Below are 23,933 nucleotides of genomic sequence, written 5' to 3'. Positions count from 1 at the left end.
TGTGTTTGTACTGTGGAAAGTTAAAGATTATCTTGGGTCAAGAGTTGCAAAACATGAAAAATTTTCCAAAACCTCAAACTGTCAGTAATCCAAGCTAATAAGCATAGTGTTTCACTATTCTAAAAGTTTAAATGGGCTGAATCTTTTGGCTGTTTAGTGAGTTGATTCAACTAATGCTTATTGCTTTAAGCAAGACAAAACCAAGTGTTTTAATGTAACCTTTAATGCATAACAGTGTAGTCAACATGATTTTGAAACAAAGGCCATAGATTGCACTCATAATTCATGCATAAATAGTCATGTGATGCAGCACAAGGACAGTGTAGGGATATTGATAATTGAGGAAAAAAAAAGTTAAACATTGAAACCCTGGAGCGAAGGCAGTTGTCTACGGGACTGCCAATTACTGGAGTTATTGGGCATTGAAAAAGGAAAAAAAACATTTGATCTTTTAATTTACAATGGTTTGGTCCAAACAGGAATGACTAACACTCATCCTTCTATTCTAATGGCCGTTGTTGTGGGATCCAAAGCTAGTAAGAATGCCCACACCATAGTGTTACGTAGCATCTAACGGACTAATGGTGACTGCTTAAGGGATATCAGTACAGAACGCATACGTGATACATCCTTTGACTGCTTGTTGGTTTTGGGATTGAAATCACAAAGACGTGCTACTCGCTCCCATTCTGTTCCAGGTGTATCTTCATTACAATCCTGGACAAAGGCCTCTTCAGCAGCTCTGAAATAGTTAAAAAGACAGATTTACTAAATAGGCACATTTGGTTATGTATTCAACAAATTCCCAACTGAACTTGGAAACATTTGGGTGCTCACTTCCTATCTGACTGCAGGCAAACTTTACCCAATATTTGGCATAGTTGCCAACAGCAGGAACAAGGTTCTATAATCCTTTTTCAAGAAAGTTGCTATTCAGTAATGAATTTCAGCCTGCCAGCTCAATCAGGAACATGTGACTAAGCTCATCATGCACCCTTCCTCCACTCTATTAGGCCCTGATTTTATTCCAGCAAAATTTAGACATGGCCTTCAGTTGCACCAGTTCGAGTTGATTCCACCTTCAAGTGGAAACAACTCAGTATTCTTGTTTAGCACTTAAAGATCAACTGCTTTGAAAAAACCAGAAATTGAACCCAAAAATCTTGTCAGAATGGCTTAACACCAAACCACAACTTTGACAAATCAAAAGATAAGTTCAGCTCACTTTAAAACCAGTTTGCAGTGCTCAAGAGATTTTCCAAATCACTTTCAAGGAGCACTGCTGCTCCAAAATGAAAAGAGGAGCCATGCACTGGGTAGAAGTTAAGAACAGTTCAGCTTCAGGTAAGTCATTACCAATACAAACAGCAAGCTTTTAATTCAGTAAAAACCTTCCCAACTGAACTGCATTTCGTGTGAAATGCAAATTCAGAGAAATGAGCTTAGAGAAAAAAAAGTCACTTTCAATCAATGATAGCTCCCCATTTCAGCTGAACACAAGAGAAAACCAAACTATGAATCAATATTTGTTCCTTTTATTGACTGGTTACAAGTCAGTCAAGCAATTCTGGGTATAGTAGCATTTATAAAATTTGCAGATTAAAATTTGCCTTTACTGTTTATTCCAGAATTAGCCACGAGTATTGTACAATTTGCTCACGATAAAAATTTATGCCAGCAAATCCACTTTCATCTGTTTGTCTTAAAGAGGAGACTTCACCAGGCATAAATTCATAAGTAATCAGGTACAATACCAATTTGGACAAAAAGCTAAACCATGATCAAGGTAAAGATTCCAAGCATTGAATTTATTCTTTGAAGACTAGCACAATCCCAAAACTATGGAATTATTTTCTTTTCATAACTATTGAAAAATCACAAGCTAAACATACTTTACATTATCAGGAGGGTGAAGATCAGGTTGGACAGATGTGTCTGAAAGCAGATTGTGATGTTAAACACTTAGGGTTACAGCATGATGAACAGAACTGAAATGAATGGGTGGAGTTTATTCAATTTTTTCATAGTCAGGATGTACTTGACCATTTCTTTCATTGGAGCATGAAGAAATTAAAGTGAAATGTAGACAGAAGTCCAAGATCTAGAATAGAAAAAGTACATTTCTTTCACGAGAAAAACAAAGTTAGGCAGAAAAGTATCAGAGTCAAGACTGTGGGGTGCTGGAAAAGCACAGCAGGTCAGGCAGCATCTATGGAGCAGGAACATCGATGTTTCAGACAAAAGCCCTTCCACTATTCCTGATGAAGGGCTTTTGCCTGAAACGTCAATTTTCCTGCTCCTCAGATGCTGCCTGACTTATTGTGCTTTTCCAGCACCACATGGACTCTGATCTCCAGCATCTGCAGTACCCACTTTCACCTAGAAAAGTATCAGAACCAGACTGGTGATTAGTGGTGACTTGAAGCCAAATTGAATTGCTTTAGGTATTAGATTTCATGTACCTCATTGTAGTGTAAAACATCCAGTGCTACAAGTTACTTAAACTCTGTACAGAGGTAGTTCCAAGCACCATTTATGGTCATTTCAATACTAACTTAACATTTGAATATTTTCAACTCTGCATTTCTCAAGAGGCTTTTATGCTTTCAACTTTTACACATTTTTTCAGCTTTGTATGTGCCAGTGCTACATAGCATCCTTTGTTGAATGTACACAAAGCCAATAATCTATATTCGTGTGCATAAAATCAGTCTTTCCTTCCTACTTCATAGGCAAATGCACCAACTTAGTTTGGACAAAGGCTTACCTTTAGTCATCTATGACAAGGCTACATGGAATAAGGGTGATACCTCTGAGCAAAGGTTTAAGTTGGTTGATTAGTTGACTCAATCTCAATTTCTCAATGATTCCTTTTCCTTTAAAAGGAGTTCATAAAACCTGCAGTTGTATATTTGACATCCCTCCCATCTTGTTAAAATAGTCTTAATTATATTTATACAAAGGGTGCATCCATATTTTCTTGTTCATATCTTAAACTCTGGATCCTATCCCTTTCTTGCCTCAGTGTTTCCAGAAGCAATCTGTGCTAAGCATTTAGTCTTCACCCATTTCCTCAGACATGTCCAAGAACACTGCAGCACATCTGGGAGGGGGGAGTTACCTGGACGCTTTGTTTCAGGAGGCAGTCATACCTGGGAGATTAAGTAATTCACATTCAGCTAGTGATCAGGCTCAGTGTGACTGTAAGTGAGGCAGGTAGGGGGAACGTGAGTTCAGAAGTGGAGGAGCCTCAGCCCTTGACCTTGTCCAACAGGTGCAAGATTCTTGCTCCCTGTTCAGATGAGGAAAAGGGCTCTGGACAGGATGAGCCAACTGACCAAGGCATCATGGTGCAGAAGGCCATTCAAGAGGGGGGGGGGGGGGGGGGGGGAAAGTTACAAGACAAGTAGTGGTTATAGGGGATTCTATAATTAGGGGGACAGAGTATCCTTTGCAAGCTGGATCAGGAGTCTCGCATGGTGTGTTGCCTGTCTGGTGCCAGGGTGCGGGACATCTGACCAGCTTGAAAGTATATTGGAGTGGGAGGGGGAGGATCCAGTTGTTGTGGTCCACGTTGGTACTAACATAGGCAAGACTAGGGTGGAGGACCTGTTTGGGGGATTACGAAGCACTAGGCAGGAAATTGAAGCACGGTCCTCAAGGGTCATAATCTGTGGATTACTGCCTGAACCATGTGCCAATTGGCACAGGGACACGAAAATTAGGCAAATAAACACATGGCTAAGGGATTGGTGTGGGAAAGAGGGATTCCACTTCATGGGGCATTGGCATCAGTTTTGGAACGGGGGGGATCTGTACTGTTGGGACGGTCTCCACCTGAACTGATCAGGTACCAATGTTCTAGTGAAGAGGAACAATAGGGTGGTCAGTAGGACTTTAGTTTTTTTTGGGGGGGGGGGGTGGAGGAGGGGGAAGGGAGGAGGGAAAGTGAAAGTGACGGAGTATGGCATTAAATGGAAAGATAAGTAGCAGGATAGCATGTGGTCCAGGTGGATTTAAAATTAGGCAGACTGGGAATGCAGAAAAAACACAAGGATAACTTAGGACATCATATGACTTCCAATATCTCTAATGATAAGAAAGTTAGCATTAACGCACTTTACCTGAATGCTCATAGCATTCCTAACAAAGCCGATGAACTAATGGCATAGATCATAGTGAATGATGATGTGGTAGGCATCACAGATTACAGTGGGGTGGGGGGTCTGGACTGGCAGTTAAACCTCCAAGGATTTTCAACTTATCGAAAAGACAAGGAGGTCGGTAGAGGGGGTGGGGTTGCCTTGTTAGTTAAGAACAAAATTAAATCTATGGCACTGAATGACATAGCATCAGATGATGTGGAATCTGTGGGTGGAATGAGGAACCACAAAGGCCAAAAAAAAAACATAATTGGAGTTGTGTGCAGACCTCCAAACAGTGGTCAGGAGCAGGGACACAACATGTACTGGGAAATAGAGAAGGCACGTCAGAAAGGCAAGGTCACAGTGATCATGGGAGACTTCAATATACAGGTGAACTGGGTAAATAATGTTGCCAGTGGATCCAAAAGAAAGGGAATTCATAGAATGCTTACAGGATGGCTTTTTGGAACAGCTTGTCATGGAGCCCACAAGGGAGCAGGCTATTCTGGACCTAGTGCTTTGCAATGAGCCACAACTTTATAAAAGATCTTAAAGTAAGGGAACCCTTAGGAAGCAGCGATCATAATATGGTAGAGTTCAGGCTGCAGTTTGAAAGAGAGAAGGCAAAAATCGGATGTAATGGTGTTACAGTTAAATAAAAAAAGGTAATTATGAGGGCGGGGAACTGAAAAAAATAGACTGGAAGCAGAGGCTAGCAGGGAAGACAGTAGAGCATAAAATGGCAGGAGTTTGTGGGTATAATTGAGGACACTGTACAGAGGTTCATCCAAGAAAAGATTATCCAGGGAGGGATTAGACAGCCATGGCTGACAAAGGAAGTCGGAAATGTATTAAAGAAAAAAATCCTATAAAGTGGCCAAGAGCAGTGGGAAATCAGAAGATTGGGAAGGTTACAAAAGCCAACAGAGGATAACAAAGAGTGTAATAAGAAATGAGAGGATCAAATATGAAGGTAGGCTAGCCAGTAATATTGGAAATGATAGTAAAAGTTTCTTTCAATACATAAGAAACAAATGACAGGCAAGAGTAGACATTGGGCCACTTCAAACTGATGCTGGAAGCCTAATGAGAGATAAGGAAATACCAGGAGAACTTAAGTACTTTGCGTCAGTTTTCACAGTGGAAGACATGAGTAATATCCCAACAATTAAAGGAAGTCAGGGGGCTGAGTTCAGTATGGTTGCCATTACAAAACAGATAGTGCTAGAAAAGCTATAAAAAGTCTTACAATTGATAAATCTCCTGGCCCTGATGGGATACATCCTAGAGTTCTGAGAGAGGTGGCTGAGGAAATAGCAGAGGCATTGGTTGAGATCTTTCAAGAGTCACTGGAGTCAGGAAAGGTCCTGGATGATTGGAAGATCGCTGTTGTAACCCCCTTGTTCAAGGAAGGATCAAGACAAAAGATGGAAAATTATAGGCCAAATTAGCCTAACCTCGGTTGTTGGTAAAATTCTAGAATCCATCATTAAGGAGGAGGTTTCTAAATTCTAAGAAGAGCAGAGTCTGATTAGAACAAGTCAACATGGATTTGGTATGGGGAGGTCATGCTTGACAAACCTGTTGGTATTGTTTGAAAAAGAAAAGGTGACAAGTAGGTTAGACCAGGGAAACCCAGTGGATGTGGTCTATCTAGACTTCCAAAAGGCCTTTGATAAAGTGCCACACGGGAGGCTGCTGAGCAAGGCAAGGGCCCATGGTGTTTGAAGTGAGCTACTGGGATGGATTGAGGATTGGCTGTCTGACAGAAGGCAGAGAGTTGGGATAAAAGGTTCTTTTTCAGAATGGCAGCCGGTGACGAGCGGTGTCCCACAGGGTTCAGTGTTGGGGCCACAGCTGTTTGCATTATATATTAATGATCTGGATGAAGGGACTGGGGGCATTCAAGTGAAGTTTGCAGATGATACGAAGTTAGGTGGACAGACAGGTAGTACTGAGGAAGTGGGGAGGTTACAGAAGGATCTAGACAGGTTGGGAGAGTGGTCCAGGAAATGGCTGATGGAATTAAACATGAACAAATGCGAGGTCTTGCACTTTGGCAAAAAGAATAAAAGCACAGACTACTTTCTAAACGGTGAGAAAATTCGTAAAGACAAAGTACAAAGGGATCTGGGAGTGCTAGTTGAGGATTCTCTAAAGGTCAACATGCAGGTTGAGTCTGTGATTAAGAAAGTGAATGCGATGTTGTCTCTTATCTCAAGAGGGTTGGAATATAAAAGCACTGTTGTGCTACTGAGATTTTATAAAGCTCTGGTTAGGCCCCATTTGGAGTACTGTGTCCAGTTTTGGTCCCCACACCTCAGGAAGGATATACTGGCACTGGAACATGTCCAGTGGAGATTCACACAGATGATCCCTGGAATAGTTGGTCTAACATGACGAATGGCTGAGGATCCTGGGATTGTATTCATTGGAGTTTAGAAGATTACGGGGAGACTTCAAGACGTACAAGATAATACATGGCTTGGAAAGGGTGGATGCTAGGAAATTGTTTCTGTTAGGAGAGGAGACTAGAACCTGTGAACACAGCCTTAGAATTAGAGGGGGTCAATTCAGAACAGAAATGCGGAGACATTTCTTCAGCCAGCGTGTGGTGGGCCTGTGGAATTCATTGCTGCAGAGTGCAGTGGAGGCCGGGATGCTAAATGTCTTCAAGGCAGAGATTGATAGATTCTTGTTGTCTCGAGGAATTAAGGGCTATGGGGAGAATGTGGGTAAGTGGAGTTGAAATGCCCAGCCATGATTGAATGGCTGAGTGGACTCGATGGGCCGAATGGCCTTACTTCCACTCCTATGTCTTATAATATGCAAAAGATTTCTATACAGCAAACAGCCCCAAGACCTCTATTCAAGGACTCAGTAAGACTGTCAAGACTAAAGGAATTAAAAATCAACTTAGGTAGGAGGGAAGATTAAATGTTTTCTGGACTGTGCTGCACCTAAGTAAATGCATGGTACCAGAGAAACAGTGATGAAAATCAGATCAAAGAGCATCACTAACTGATGTGTTATTTTTCCATGTGAAGATAGTTATGCTGTGAAAAGCATTATTTGGTTAAATCTTGAGTGAACTAAGGATTTAATGCAGTAAAATTGAAATGATTGTGAATTGTAAGACAACAGCACAAATACAGAAGGATACTACCAACTCAATAGAATATACTACCTGTTCTACATGGGAAAAGCTTCCTAGCTATTCCAAGAGCCTTACACAAGCAGAAATTCCTAGATGGGGAGAAAAGCTCAAGTGTAGATGACTATAGAACTAGTAGAACAATTGTGGGAGCACTGGCTTCAATGAAAAAATAAATGCAAGTCACCTAGAAAATCAACTTAAGACAGCATTCTGGAAAAAAAAAAGAAATTCTATTTAGGATAGCATTGTTAAAAGATTTCAACACATTGCCATAGTATTCAGGGTTTAGTGTAACTTTAAACTAAAAGGAGGCATGTATTTGAAAAGCACATTTGTGTTTATAAAAACATGACTGAAGTTTGAATATTGAAATGAGTTTGGCACACACCTAAAATCTTTTAAATGTTCCCCTCCCTTGCAGGGTAGTTTAGCTAAGTCTGCTAGCAATATGATTTTTGGAAGTCACAGCATACATACTAATAGCATCTAAAGATCAGCAAATTTGAAAACTAGTCTCAGTTGACTAGCTTTCACTTTAAAAGCAGTGTAGTCCATGTCATGGATGTCCATACCATGAGGAGTGGAACCAAATGCTAAACAAACAAAAACTGGTTCTACAAGAATGTTTGTACATTTTTCAACAGACATTGAAAGAACACAAGTCAGTGTTTCTATTAAGATTTGAAACAGTGAAATTCTAAATGTTATAAAGCATTAAAAGAAAAATAGCAAACATACACGTAGCCTATCACATCAGCGAAGGACTGTTTGTAGAAAGCTTCGTCAGCGATCCTAGTGCACATGCATGTTAGTCCAGAAAGAGTGAACCCGCAGACCAACAGGAAAGGAGCACAGAGGTTGCAACAGGTGGGTAGAGAAAGGATAAGAAAAGAGGACAGTGTTAATATTTTTAGCAAGAATTTATTAAACTGCAGTTGCAAGTATTCATCTTTGCCTGGAATAAAGTTAGGAAAGAAGTGGTGGTTAAAAATTTCGATGAGATTTCCATTGGAAAAAACAATTGGAAATAAGATTAGAGCAATATCCAGTTTCCTAGTCCCAAGGAAAGCTTCGCAATGGTCACTGAACAACTTCATGGTTTCTATCACCAAATCAGCAGTCACTGCACAAGCTCAAAAAAGTGAACAGCTTTAAACTAATGGAACAATTAATTCAACCATTAAGGCCAAGCATGGCTATACCAGTGAAGTCCATAAACTTTTCAAATACTGTTCATATTCAGAAACAGTGTTCCAATACTACAAACACTAGTGAATCAGGCATTCCTGCAGATCACAAGTAATTGCAGAAAGTGATAATGTCACACTAATGTCGGTGGCTTTAAAGATTCTTGACAGCTTATTACTTACAGCAACATTAATGTTCCACTACCTTCTTGAAAAGGCCAAGTAAAGCAGTTAGAGGGAAGTCCAGAATTTTGACTGAGTCACACTGAAGGAACAGCAAGATAAGTCAGGATGCAGAGTAGTTTGTAGAACTTGAATGCATTCAAATATCTGCAAGCAAGTGTCACTGGTGGGCCAGATCAGGTAGGGATGACAGATGTCTTTCCCTGAAAGACATTAGTGAGCCAGATGGACTCTTCCTAACAATTAGAAATTTTATTGTTAAAAGTAGATTCTAATTCCAAATATTCTTGTAGAGTTCAAATTCTATTTTAAAATCAAGGATTTACACCTGACTCCCCAAACATTAGCAGAGTTTGTTTCAGCAGTCTAGCAATAATATTATGAGGTTATCACTTTCTTTGACACCTCCAATGTATGTCCACTTGGTCCTGTAAATATCAATAAATAGTAAAATGAAATCTTTCAAAATGACTTTTCCCTCGAGCAGAGGGTGAGACATGACCTTAGAGGCTTAATCTGAGCAGTATGGGATATGGTAAACAGACAAGGTCTTTTACCTGGGATAAAGAATCCAAAACTTGAGGGCATTGGTTTTGGGCAAGGGGGAAAAAGATTTAAAAGAGACCCTTGGGGCAACTTTTTCCACAGGGTTGTGTATGGAATGTGCTGCTGGAGGCAGCTGGAACAGTTACAATTTATAAAGGCATCTGGATGAATATGAATAGCAAGGTTTTATAGGGATATGGGATAAGTGCTGGCAAAAAAAGGTACTACATTCATTTAAGACACTAGTCAGCAGACAAGTTGGACTGAAGGGTTTGAGTTGTACATCTTTATATCTCAATGGTTAGATGTATGAAACTGACTCAAGAACACAGATTAGATCTCTTCATATCACTGTTCTCATGTAGTAACTATTTACTATTCACTGCTTATAGGCCTGTAAAGCAACTTTAAATGTCAGCTCTGAAGACTCACTGGACTTAAAACATTACATCTGTGGAGCAAAAGCAGTCAGACATGCTGAGTTTCTCCAACAATCTGTTTTTGCTTTAAATTCCAATTTTAGTCTACATTTCACAAGTTAACCATTGAAAGCAAAGTTTTTACTTAGAAGTATTCTTAATAGGTTCTGCAATAACCAAGGAAATAGCAACCATTCCTCAGCAACATACAAATACTGAAAGGAAGCAAATGCAATCCCACAGCTAAAGCATAACAACCACAATATACTGAAGAAACAAGATGGAAAAAAAAGTTAAATGCCCAAGGTGTTTGTCTTAGCTGAGTAAATATTAAATATAGTTGGGACCTTAAGTGTTTCAGTCCAACTCAAGTTGACTGAGTACTGGTAACATCCCTAGCCCTGAATCAGATGGTTCAGGTCCTACTTAGAGAAGGATAACATGTCTAAACAATTGAGTATAGCTGAATTCTAAGTACACAATGGAGAAAGACAGAATTTTGGGCAAAGTACTATTTTGTAGTTGCAAGGGAAACCTTGTGCCCCTCTTATAAGAAAGAAAGAGAAAGCAGCAGTTTTATCTCGTGACAAATTGTACCAGGTTAGCCAATGTAAACATTTTAACATGCTAAAATGTCACTGCATATGCAGGAGACATTGATAATGAATTTGTGCTGTCTTTTACGACAACATACTATTAGTTGCATTGATACTATTGACAGTAATGTCAATGCAATGGAGCATTGTGAAGTAAACAAGTTTGCTTGTTCCCAATTAACAATTGCAATTTTAATTTGAAAAAAGTCAAGGCAGTATTTTAAATTCCATGTTTAAATCTAGATTTATAGTTGTATAAGTGCATTTTCTTTGATTAGTTCAGATGGTACTAGTAATCACTAATAGTAATACTACTGAAGCTTAACTGAGTGCATTTGTTTTATTCAGCTGGTACCTAGAATTTATGAAAAAAACCTTAATTTTGTAGTCACAACTGGGTGAATTACATAAAATAGTCAAAAAACATGCAAATCAAAACATGTGGGAATCTACATTTGATTTGTCAGTAAGCAAGCATTCAGAACTTGGGATTCTTTTTCTAAAAAGCTGTAGTAAAGAGAATACATTTAGCCATACCTGTTATTCTTTTTTATTTTCTCCAACTGTTCATTCTGTCGAATGTACCACTCTTCTAGTTCCTTTTTTGCCTTCTCTTTCCATTCCATTTCTGCTTTTCGAGAAGCAGCATCTGAGGAGATGAAAACCATTAACCATTATACAGATGAATACTTCAGCTGTATAAACTGGTTGATACTGAAGTTAAAAGATTAATTTAAATCATTGATTTGTTAAATTTTGCACATGCAATGAGGATTCTTGAAGTATTATTTTTCTTCAATATTCAGATATCAGCAAGACCTTTAGAATCCTCACTGGATTGGGTATTTTGGGAAAGGTAATACTGCCATTTTTAGAGGGCCAACTCCATTCATTCAGTCAGAACTAACAGTTAAAATCCTGAATTTACATGAACAGCTTAGATCAAAACAAGCTTGACAGACTTTCCATGGTGTTAAGTCACATTTAATTCACACTAATGTTTTAGTTGAAGCTTCTTCTCCCAATGTCAAGGCAATGAACTAGGATATTGACAGAAGTTTTTATTTCCAAACCCATGAAAGCAAAACTTCTGCTTTTCCATTTCTTGCTATGGCTAAAGCCAAGGCTTCAAAGTCACTGATTCTGTAAAAGTTCCTCTTACCAAGATTTTCTAGGCGAGTTATCTGCTCTTCTCTCCATTTTCGGATGCTCTCAGGTTCTTGGCTCAAGCGATCTGCTCGAGCTATTGCAGCATAACTGTCATTTGGACAATTTGACTCCTGTTTTAAACAGATTATACAAGTACAACTCAATTTCTATTGATGGGACTACAATTATCTTTATCTGCTTCAAGTATAGAATTCTGTTATATTAAAGTATATAGTACCCAGAACACACTAATGGGTCCAATTAGTGTTTTTATTCTCTCCATTTGAATGTTGAAGGTTTCTCCCTTAAACTTTAATCCACTTTGTACTGCCAATTTTTATGACATCAAAACCACCACTCAATTGTGACATCTATGCAAATGTGATGTGATAATCGTTGCATTTTAATCTACTGTTTTGCCCCCTCTACACTTCAGCTTTTATGCATTTTCTAGCACTTGGTCAGTACAACTTTAATGTAAGGCACAAAGATCCTGAAGGCTCAAGTGCACTGGTAATTACCACTACATACAAACACTAGGTGCAAGTTTGCCAATTGTAATTTGGATCAGAAATTCAGTGTTTGTATACTTTAGTGATTCTAATCAAAATGGAAAACAAGGTTTAGAGATATACTTCAAAATGAGATTTGTACTCACAGCTAAAGTAAATTGGTTGTCTTCATTTAAAGATTGACAGCAGACGAGTAAATTTATGCTGACTAAAGCAATATCATTGATTAAGCTTTCCAGCTGCTACCTCATTGGCTTTTAGGTTACAGCACTAGCACACTTGGGTAAAACTGAGCTATTTATTCTAAAAATAGCTAGTGTATAAAATTTCCAGCACTTTCAAAAGGTAGTGGTTAACAGGTTAAGGACGTGCATCAAAAGCCAACAGAATGGCAACTAACCTAATGATTGATTTTTGTCAAGAGAATTTTGTGACTAAGACATGAATTTGAGAACTAAAACATTACAGTTTTACTTTTAATCTCACTAAACTATTTAACCTTTCACATCATCCATATCCAGTAGGCCAAAATTTTGATACAACACACAAGTGTAACATTACATTTAAAGCACATTAAATACTGCATTTGAGAATTTTGCCAACCTGGTATACTTCACCATTAACAGCAGTCAACTCTTCTTCGAATCCACCTGAGGAAAAACAAACATTGATTTTAAAAGTTCAGAATATTTAGTGAGTCACCACTGTAGAACAACTTTAGTGCAAAGATTGAGAGCAGTGAAAACTAGTTTACAGAATTTTCTTATCAAATAAGTTCATACATAATATATTACTTAGAAGCAGCAGCTCATCCAATTTCAACACTGCAATATAGAATTCATGCTGTTTGTAATAGCATTTGGAATGTGCTGAGAATCTGGGGCAGGCACACCTACAGGTTTGTGTTCACTAGATTTACTACATATTGTTCAAATCAACCACATGACCATTTCTATGGTTCAACCTCATTCCACATTATATTACTAACATCAAGTTTAGTTTAGCCCACATTTAAAAGCAAAGAGGAAGATTAGTTGCTGTTCCTTTTTAGATTTGGTTGATGAATATTAACTATTACTGGGAAATTTTCCTTCTAAAAAGAGGATGTAATGTTTAGTTTACACTTGTTCATACACTCAAGGGGAGGGGTGATTTATACTTTCACAGACACTTGAGTGGTTGTAAGGTGCTTGAGGTTTGTTGATGCATACACCAAGGGTCTACAGCCTTGACAAAACCCTCAGCTAATAGGGTGTATTAGCAAGAGAAAGTAAAACAAGCATCTAGTGACAGAGGTTCAGTATCTCAAAGACAAAACCATCTAAAAGGTTGTGTGGGCTCAGTCAGTACAAAGATGCATAGGTTTACAAAAGTGTAAAAAACTGTGGCTGAGGGAATTAAATGTTTCATAGCTTAGAGAAGCTCAAGCAGTTACTGATTAGAAACCAAACAAGTCATGCCAACAAAACAAGGAATTTTATTGTTCAGTCACTTTTCAGTGAAATTGGAGTACCTGTTTAAAAAGATAGAGATTAGACTAGATTTCCCTTCAGCCCAACAAGTGCACACTGACCCTCTGAAGAGTAACCCACCCAGACCCATTCCCCTACATTTACTCCTGACTAATGCACCCATCACTAAGCAACTTAGTTAAGCCAATCCACCTAACCTGCAAATCTTTGGAGCAGAGGAAACCAAAGCACGCAGGGGAAACCCAGGCAGACATGGGGAGAATGTGTAAACTCCACACCTGAGGTAGAGAATCAAACCCAGGTCCCTGGTGCTGAGGCAGCAGTGCTAGCCACTGAGCCACATGCCAAGATTTAATCTTTGTTTCAAAGAGATCATGTAGTGTAAAATGTGTTCCTCCCCTGCACTGCTACAAGAGCTCACTGTGCACAGTAGCCACTATTTGCTATCGTGGAGTTCAGAAGTATTTTTGTTTCAAAGTTCTTGAAAACCAGTGGTCATGAAAGACATAAATTGAATTATATCTTGAAAGAACCCAATGAGGAGTTGTTCAACTTGTGTAATAAGCTAAACAGCAAATGTGAATGGAAAGCAGCAATGCTTTCATAGAAATTTTATGCTGTTCACCTCAAAGTGAATAAGGATGTGAAGCTGCTGTCCAAATTCCAAGAAAGTGCCATTAGCCTCATTGTTACTGACTACAAAATGTGGTACAGTAGGTTACTGCTGGTACTAATTTTTCAATAGCATGCAAGATTCAAACAACTACAGTCATGTACCAAGGCATGTATTAAATAATTTAAGATGCTGCATTTCATGCTCAAAGGTCAAATGAAAAACACTCCAGTTTCAATGACATTTGAAACTGGAACATGCTATTCTATTTCAAATGCTTTGGCAATTTTTGGGGAGCAATATCCTTGATGTTAAAAGTCTCACTGCTGGATTTTTTGATATCACCATACTTTAAAAAAACAATGCTGTGAAAGAGTTTCAATTGCGTTAGCCAAATACCTGACCAAAACCAATTTTCCAGCTCAAATCCACTCCATGCTGAAACATTGCACCCAAGTTTCTTTGAGAGGTAACTGAAATTTCCACCTTTAGCAGCATTTCAGGTGGCAAAATCCAGACATTCACTATCCAGAGAAAAGTCCCTCCAATGCCAGTATATACTCATTTGTGGCCTAACATTCAGAGAGATCAATCAAAATTTTCATTATCATCCTGCAGTCTGCCTAAATATTCAATTTAATCTGCTTCCTATAAAAATGCATCTCATTTTTCTAGATTACATAGGTTGAGTGAGCAACAAATCAATCTATATCCCTCTGCAGACTGCCGTCCTTACCATTTGTCTTCTGACCTACACTTGGTAACAGTACATTTGTTCTCATTTTTTCACTAATACTACAAATAATTGCAGCCCCAGCACTGATTGGGACTGATTAAATGTTTAGCATGAAGACCATGCAGCTCCTTCACATGACAGGAAAGCATCCAAAATAAACAATGAATTCTATTTCAATGATTAGCCTTACCATAACCAGCTACTAGCACATGCTGCCTTCCAAAGTCCATGCAGATGTAAACATTTGTGTTTGCCTGTAGATCTTAATATCTATTGTGTATTCGTTTACCTTGTTTGCCCTCCCCAAATACACTGCCTCTTCTCCAGATTCAACTCTGAAGAGTGTAATAGGCTTCTGTAGTATCTGCACATCCAGAAGGCAACATCAGGACAAGTATTGGACATTAATATTAAAATGTATGCACTAGAGTCAAGATAGATGATCCAAAGAGAATCTAGATCCATCACCCTTTAATAGGAAGCTATATCAACATGTGGACATAGACGTGAGCTCAGTACAATATTGCAAAACAAAGTCATCCATTCTTGAAAGGAATCAGAATACAGTGATAGAAGCCCTATAAGTAATTGGATAAGCCATGTGAATAGTCCTGGTTTTCAGAACTGTAAGTTTATTTTATCTGCAGAGGACTATAGTGATGTAAACCTGGATGTGATGAGCAAGAGACCAGATTTTTGATTTAATATCAAGGGCAGCTGAACAATGTCAGGGAAGCACAAATTCAGTTTTAGTAATTTTATCATACAGCAACACACTCAAAGTCATTGGCTTCAGAGGACAAACCCAGGCAAGGGCAGGGATGAAGGACAAATAGAAAACAGATCATTGCAATTGAGCTGCCCTTTCATTAAAATTGATCATATTGCCCAGTTACAAGGGTGCAGTCAATATGGTTTGTTCATCAGGCCTTCATGGTTGGAAACCGCACTAAGTCAGGAAATTTAGACTGGAGACAGGGAAAAGTAGTTGTACAGACTAGCAGTCCAAATTAGTTTACTGTTTTGGTTCAGAGATGCTACAATAATTTGAGATTAATATGCAACTTTGCATATTGGCATACCAGCCTCATTAACAGACCAATTCCAGTTATTAAACTTATGGCAACTTCAAATTGTTCTAGATATTGGGAGTCAAAGACAGTACCTCAATTTACATGAAAACTGGATTAAATGTCCAGCAAGATCATGCAGCTCCTTCACATGACAGGAAGCAAGTCAGATAAACAGTGAACTAGATTGAGCAAAGTACTCAAGTATGCTCATCTGAAGAAGTGTACAGCTTAATGCAAATTATAGTTTGGTTCAGGTCAGTGGAATAAAAGTCACCTATTAAATAAAGCAGGGCAGATCAGAGTTTTGAAAATATAGTTATTTAAATCTCAGACATGGGCTAAACTGTTAGAACACTTATTAGAAGTGGCATTTGCCCAGTGTATACTCAAATAGAAAATAAGTTTCACATTAGTAAACTAGAAATTCTGCTGTCTGACACTGTGGAAGTGCATTGAAAAATTTGTATCCATTCTGCTTAACTCAGTTCTCACCCTAACAGTTCAGATCCCATATAGGGACAAGTGAAAATAATTTGAAGTACTCCACAATTAAGTGACTTCAGTCACAATATTTTTATTGTTATCAACATAAGTTAGTGTTTAAGGACATTGATAAATTCTTCTATCAATCTTCCATTAAGCAAGATCACAAGGAAAATATCAACGAAAAAGTATTAAACTGAAAACTAAAGACAAGCTAGCAAAACATTTAAAATAGCTCAAGGAAAAAAAAAAGGTATGCACTCCACTTAGGAGTACTAGTTAGGTCACAGCTTAAAGCACTACCATTGTGTGTGTAAAGCTGAAAGGGTACAGTTTCTACCCTTTTGACATCTCAGATTCCAACTTTAAATTTTGAAGGCAATCATGGCCCACTCCACTTGTTTCTATATTCACTTTTAAATTCAGTTTTAAACTAGACATCCTATGCTAGTTTACAAGGAACCTTAACTAAATGAGCATTTAAACCCCTGCCTCCAAGGTGGTACCATTTATTTTAACAGCTTCAAAATATCACTAAAACAAGCCTAACCCAAATCAGCAGCAAGCAGAGGATAGAACCAGTGTGCAACTTGGCAATGAGTAGCTCAATCCTACTTGACAGGAACTACTCCAATTGGTCAACCCCATGACTGTATTCTCCCAGAAGTCTCGGGGGAAAAAAGTTTAGTTACAAACAATACTGCCACAGAAATACATGTTCCACAGCTAGGTGTCTATATAGTGTCTTTTGACAGTGGAAGAAAGACTGCATTTGATAGAGCAATACCATTAGTGAACCTTAAATGGGTCAGAGCAATAAAGTAGCTTCAGAAACAACTATCTTAACTAGGATTTTTCTTCATGTGCTTGACGTGTGAATCTAGGCATTGAAGCTTTTATACTCTTAAGAGAACCACATACTGGAAACAAATTCCTTACATATTTGTAGTAATAATTTCAAAAAAAAGGCAAATTTTAGTACAGCCAGGATATTTTTAAAATGCAGCACATTTAAATCGCACAAGCAAATTCGCATTAATTGCACTGATATTTGCCAATGGTGGTGGAAACTTCGAATGGCATGATAAAAAATTTAAGACGCTTCTTCACATGGTCAGACAAGGTATTAAGGTACTGATGTAGGAAGAACTAAAAGGTTACATATCTGTTACCAGTAGGCATTATCTGAACAGCGATTTTCAGTTCGTTTATATTTAGACCGTTTAACTAAAAGAATCGTATCTTATTGTATTGTAAAAACAACCCAAGGGGAGTCAAAAGTAAACAGCCTACAGAAGAAATGCTTCGTTCACAATTTTAACAATGCACTAGCCAATTTGCGATAGGGTCTTCCGTTACGTGGGAAACATGATAAAAGCGCGAGCACTGATAAGTTATCCTTCCACTAATAGCACAATAAGAGATGCCTGACTAAAGAACAGCAGCTCCGGAGCGGAAACCGGGGCAGGAAGAAAGCCGTAAAAAAAAAGATATTTTGCAAAAGTAGCCGGTGTTAGGATACTACTGGGATATTTCCCGCTAGCCATAGTCACTCAGACACAGAAGGCGACAGTGCGGGAAGACAGGTTTGACTCCGGTGACACCAGAAACCGAACACTGAAGTACTTGAGTCAGAGCAGCGGAAAGGCCGGAAGCAAAGACAGAATGAACTCGGCCAGCCCCACCTCGACAGGTCCGAGCCGAGCCGAGCCAAAGCCATACAGTGAGAGCGAGATCGTCGCAAGAACTCAAGATCCACCGCCACAGTCTCCATCACCCAGCCCCCTCCCAGAGCCACGACCTCCCCGGCCACTCTCACCTCCAGTGTCATGAGAGGAGTGACCCGGCAAGGCCGACGGCACCTCGCCCCCGTCCAAGATACTGAAGCCCTCGTCGTTCTCGATGCCGGCGATCTCGCTCTCCTGCTGCGCCAGGAAGGCGGCGGCCGGATCTTCCTCGGCGCTGCCCGTGGTGCCGTTGTCCGACGAAAAGAAACCGAAGTCTTCAGCCATCTTCAAAAGACCGGGCTTGAGACTTGATCGAAACCGGAAACCAGTTTCAAGAAAATCGGAAATGGTCCTCACAGCCCTTACGTCACCTTTATACAACCGCCTTGCGCAGAGGTTCCGCCTACTTGGCCACGTTTAACCACGCCTGCGCATACACGTCGAATCTGTAAACGTGATTGACAAACGCCTCTACCAATGGGATAAGAGGTAGCAATCATTAAAGCCAATCATTAAAAATTGACTGAGTTCTCATAGAATAGTGGTAGTTACAGATCTCACCTGCTCCGGAGCTGTGAATTAACATTCATGAACAGGTTGTGGTGAAGAATAAACCCATTCTTACCATCAAAAAGACAAAAAAAAACAAAACCTGACATAAAATCCAGAAGTCACATGACACTAGGTTGTTTTCCAACAGAAACTGAAAAACAGATATGTGAGATTTCACATCCATGCGAGCATAATAGTGGGGGCTTTTATTTTTCATAAGATTGGGGCTACCATAAAAAATTGTTGAAGAATTTGTCAAATATGTTCAAGAAACACTCGGAAGGAGCAGAACTAGACTTTTCTGAGCAATAACACAGGGCAGGTGACTTAAGTAAAAGTGGGGGAACACTTGGGGTCTAGCGATCGTAATTCTTTTAATTTCAAAATGGTTATGGAAAAGGATGTCTTCCATAAAAGTTAAAGTTTTTAATTGGAATAAGGCAAATTTAAATGTTATGAGACAAGAACTTTCGAAAATTGATTGGAGTAGATTGTTGCAAGTAAAAGGATACCTGAAAAGTGGGAGGCTTTCAAGAGTGCGATGACAAGGGTTCAGAGGCATTATGTTCCTGTTTGGGTGAAGGATAAGGCTGGTAAGATTAAGGAACAGTAGATGAATAAAGATATTAAGGTTCTAGTGAAGACTAAAAGAATGTTACTTTAGGTATAGGAAACTTGGTACAATTGAATCTCTCAATCAATATAAAGAGGGAAGGAGCATTCTTAAGAAAGAAATAAGGAAGGCAAAGAGAATATGAGATATGAGAGAGAGAGGGTAGGACCTCTCAAAGATCAAGGAGGCCGTCCTTATATTGAACCCCAGGATTTGGGAGAGATACTAAATTAAAATTTTGCATGTGGAGTTTTTACTGTGGAGAAATAAATAGTCTAAAGAATGGAGAAAATAAATTTGGATATTTTAAAAACAATTCACAAAACAGTTACAGAAGAGGAAGTTCGGGAGGTCTTAGAGAATATAAAGCTGGATAAATCTTTGGGACTTGATCTAATGTATCCCCGAATTTTGTGGGAGATAAGGGAGGAAATTGTGAGACCCCTTGCAGAAATATTTGCATAATCTAAAACTAAGGTGAGTTACTGATGGATGGTTAATGTTGAACCTTTGTTGAAGAAAGGCTGGAAGGAGAACCTAGGGAACTATCGGCCTACGAGTCTGACTTCAGTTGTGGGTAAATTGTTGGAGATGATTAGAAAAGACGGATTTATGGACACCTAGGGAGGTAAAAAAATTATTCGGGATAGTCAGCATGGTTTTGTGCGAGAAAAACTGTGTCTCACAAACTCTATTGAGATTTTTGAGGAAGTTACTAAAAGGATTGATGATAGCAGAGCAGTAGATGTTGTTTATTTATATTTTAGTAAAGCCTTTGACAAGGTTCTGCATGTAAACTAATTAGTAAACTTGGGTCACGTGGATTCAGGGTGAGCATGCCAATTGGATACATAATTGGCTTAACAGCAGGAGACATGGTGGTGGAGGGTTGCTTTTTGGACTGGATGCCTGACACCAGCAATATTCCACAGGAATCAGTTCTGGGTTCTCTTTTGTTTGCCATTTATATAAATGATTTGGATGAGAATTTAGAAGTTATGGTTAGTAAGCTTGCAGATGACACCAAACTTGGTGGCACAGTAGACAGTGAAGAAGGTTTTCTAAGTTTCCAAAGGGATCTTGAACAAAGTGTCAATGGGATGAAAAATGACAGACCAAGTTCAACCTGATAAATGTGAGGTATTACGTTTTGGTACAACAAACAAGGGTAGGGCTTCTACAATGGAGAGTAGGGCCTTGCATAGTGTTGTAGAACACAGGGACCTAGGGATTCACGTACATAATTCTTCAAAGGTTGTGTCACATATAGACAGGGTGGTTAAAAAGGCATTTGGCACGCTTACCTTTACTGCTCAGTCCTTTCAGTACTGGAGTTGGGAAGTAATGTTGAGGTTGTACAGAACATTGGTGAGGCCTCTTCTGAAATACTGTGTCCAGTTCTGGTCTCCTAGTTATAGGAAGGACATTTTAAGCTAGAGAGGGTTCAGAAGAGATTTACCAGGATGTCGCTAGGTATGGAAGGTTTGAGTTATAAAGCAAGGTTGGACTGGCTGGGACTGTTTTCACTGGAGTATAGGAAGTTTATAAAATAATGAGAGATATAGATAGAGTTAATGATCGTTGTCTTTTCCCTTGGATGGGGATTTCAAGACTGGAGGCACATTTTTAAGGTGAGAAGAAAGAGATTTTTTTAAAAAATGACAGGAAAATTCTTTACATTGAGGGTGGTTTGCATGTGGAATGAACTTCCTGAAGAAGTGGTGGTTGTTGGTACAATTACAATGTTTAAAATACATTTGTGTCGGTACATGAATAGGAAAGGTTTGGAGGGATATGAGCCAACAGCAGGCAGGTGGGACTAGTTTGGTTTGGGATTATGTTTGGTGTGGACTGGTTGGACCGAAAGGTCTGTTTCCATGACGAAGGAGCAGTGGTCCGAAATCTTGAGATTTCAAATAAATCTGTTGGACTATAACCTGCTGTCATGTGACTTCTGACTATATAAAATCCAATCCAGGATCCCCTGTCAGCCATCCAATGTAATTTCACTGGTCACTATGTGCTCATTCCCCGAGGAACAATTCCTAAAGCTGCTGGAGAATTGTTTCTGCCAATGATAATGTGCCATGCTGTTGTCACCGTAACGTTCACTATTACTTTCCATTCAAAAACTTAGATTAGGAAATAAAAAGCTGTGGATGCTGGAAATCAGAAACAAAAACAGAAATTGCTGAAAAATCTTAGCAGGTCAGGCAGCATCCGTGGAAAAAAATTTAACGTTTTTGTCTAGTGACCTTTCTTCAGAAGTCATAATAGGTAGGACCAAAAAAAAACTTTTCCTAGCTTAGATTAGGAATATTGACTCTCAAAGTAGGTGGCATGGTGGCTCAGTAGTTAACACTGCTGCCTGGCAGTGCCAGGGAGCATTGTTCAATTCCACCCTCGGCTGACTGTTTGTGTGGAGTTTGCACGTTCTCTCTATGTCTGCATGGGTTTGCTCTGGTTTCCTCCCACATTCCAAAGATGTATAGATTAAATGGATTGGCCATCCTAAATTGGTCAGCAGTGTGCAGGTGAGGTGAATTAACCATGGAAAATGCAGGGTTACAGGGAGAGTGTAGAGGGCAAGGATGCTCTTTGGAGAGATGGGATGGGCCAAATGGTCTGCTTCCATACTTGTACGGATTGTATGATTCTTTAAAAAAAACCACAAATTGATACAATACAGCAGCAGGCCATTTTTCAAATGAGCAATTCATCAAGTGTCACAGCTTCTATCTTCTCCATGTCCTTTCAATGTTCTACACTACAATCACAGTTTACAATGCCTTCAAGTTTCATGTGATCCACGCGTTTTGAAATTGTGCCCAGTTTGTTATGTTAAGATCACCAGTACACACCAAGAAAAGCAAGAATCTCAACATTTACTCCTGGGGAACTCCTTCCTCCAGTCTGAAAACATCTATTAACCACTATTCTCAGTTTCTTGTCACTCAGGGCAGTGGTGAGAGATGTTATAGGTTCTATGAAGAAAAAGGTTGAATCTATTTGAGTGGAAATTCTGAGAAAAAAAAGTCACTGATAGGCCACTAAATAATAATATCACATTGGGACAGGCAATAAATAAAGAAATAACTAATGCCTGTAAAAATAGTACATCAATTATCATGGGGGATTTTAATCTACACGTCAATTGGTCGAACCAGATCAGTCAGGGTAGCTTCGAGGGGGAGTTCATTGATTTTTTTTTCTTGAACAGTATGCAGTGGAACTGATGAGGGAGCAAGCTATCCTAGATCTGGGCGAAAGTGAGTACTGCAGACACTGGAGATTAGAGTCAAGAGTGTGGTGCTGGAAAAGCACAGCAGGTCAGGCAGCATCCGAGGAGCAGGAAAATTGACGTTTCGGGCAAAGGTCCTATCCTAGACCTGATCCTGTGTAATGAGATGGGAATAATTAATGATGTCATAGTTAGGAATCCTCTTGGAAGCAGCAATCACAGTATGGTTGAATTTAGAATACAGATGGAAAGTGCGAACATAAAATCCAATACCAGGATCCTGTGCTTAAACAAGGGGGACTACAATAGGACGGGGGAGGAGTTGGCTAAAGTAGATCGGAAGCAAACACTTTATGTCGGGACAGTTGATGAACAGTGGAGGACTTTCAAAGCAATTTTTCAAAGTGCTCAGCAAAAGTATATACAGTACCAGTGAAAAGGAAGGACTGTAGGAAAAGGTATATTCTGCCATAGGTGTCTAAGGAAATAAGGGAGGCTATCAAATTGAAAGAGAAGGCATACAAAGTGGCCAAGATCAGTGGGAAACTAGAAGACTGGGAAAGCTTTAAGGGTCAACAGAAAGCCACAGAAGAGCTATAATGAAGAATAAGATAGATTATGAGAAAAAATTTAGCTCAGAATATAAAGTCACACAGTAAAAGCTTCTATCAAAATATAAAACAAAAAAGTGTGGCTAAAGTAAACATCATCCTTTAGAGGATGAGAAGGGGGATTTAGTAATAGGATATGGGGAAATGGCCAAGGTAATGAATAGGTATTTTGTATCAGTCTTCACGGTGGAGGGCATGAATAACATGCCAGTATTTGACAAAGAAACGAAGGTAGGACCTGGAAACAATCATTATCACAAAAGAGGTAGTGTTGGGCAAGTGAATGGAGCTAAGGGTAGACAAGTCTCCTGACCCTGATGGACTGCATTCCAGGATGCTAAAAGAGGTGATGAGAGAAATAGCAAGTGCACTTGTAGCAATTTTCCAAAATTTGCTGGAGTCTGGGGCAGGTCCAGCAGATTGGAAAACAGCAAATGTGATACCACTGTTTACAAAGGAAGGTAGACAAAAGATGGGGAATTATATACCAATTAACTTAACTTGAGTAGCGGGAAAATGCTTGAGTCTATTACCAAGGAAGAAACAGCAAGGCATCTAGATAGAAATTGTCCCATTGGGCAGATGCAGCATGGGTTCATGAAGGGCAGGTCATGCTAAACTAACCTTTTGGAATTCTATGAAGGCATTACGAACACAATGGGCAATGGAGTGGTGAATGCGTAGATGTGGTGAATCTCGATTTCCAAAAGACATTCGACAAGGTGCTGCACATAAGACTGCTCCATAAGCTGCAAGGCATTATTAGCATAGATGGAGGATTGGTTAACTAACAGACTTGGAATGTAGGGAATTGATGACGATAGCTTGGAAAATATCCATATTACAGAGGAGGACATGCTAGATGTCTTAAAATGCATAAAAGTGGATAGATCCCCAGGACCTGATCAGGTGTACCCT

The 23,933-nt window shown here is 39.3% G+C and overlaps 1 protein-coding gene across 2 annotated transcripts; it reads right to left on the bottom strand.

The window, feature by feature from the left end:
* Positions 1-205: 205 nt before the first annotated feature.
* Positions 206-18,351, bottom strand: cltb (clathrin, light chain B). Of its 2 annotated transcripts, XM_072590906.1 has the most exons (6): positions 18,091-18,351; positions 12,498-12,544; positions 11,396-11,513; positions 10,771-10,882; positions 8,041-8,094; positions 206-742 (listed from the first exon to the last, which is right to left on the bottom strand). In XM_072590906.1, exons 1-6 carry the CDS (start codon positions 18,281-18,283, stop codon positions 571-573), a joined length of 696 nt encoding a protein of 231 aa, XP_072447007.1. In that variant the 5' UTR covers positions 18,284-18,351; the 3' UTR covers positions 206-570. The 2 variants fall into 2 exon arrangements, with proteins under 2 accessions (XP_072447007.1, XP_072447008.1); XM_072590907.1 differs by lacking the exon at positions 8,041-8,094 and having other exon boundaries at positions 18,091-18,348.
* Positions 18,352-23,933: the final 5,582 nt, after the last annotated feature.

This window comes from Chiloscyllium punctatum, chromosome 20 (assembly GCF_047496795.1).
Source record: "Chiloscyllium punctatum isolate Juve2018m chromosome 20, sChiPun1.3, whole genome shotgun sequence".
Taxonomy (NCBI): domain Eukaryota; kingdom Metazoa; phylum Chordata; class Chondrichthyes; order Orectolobiformes; family Hemiscylliidae; genus Chiloscyllium; species Chiloscyllium punctatum.
The sequence above is the reverse complement of the archived record's forward strand: the minus strand, read 5'-3'. Positions and strand labels throughout refer to the sequence as shown.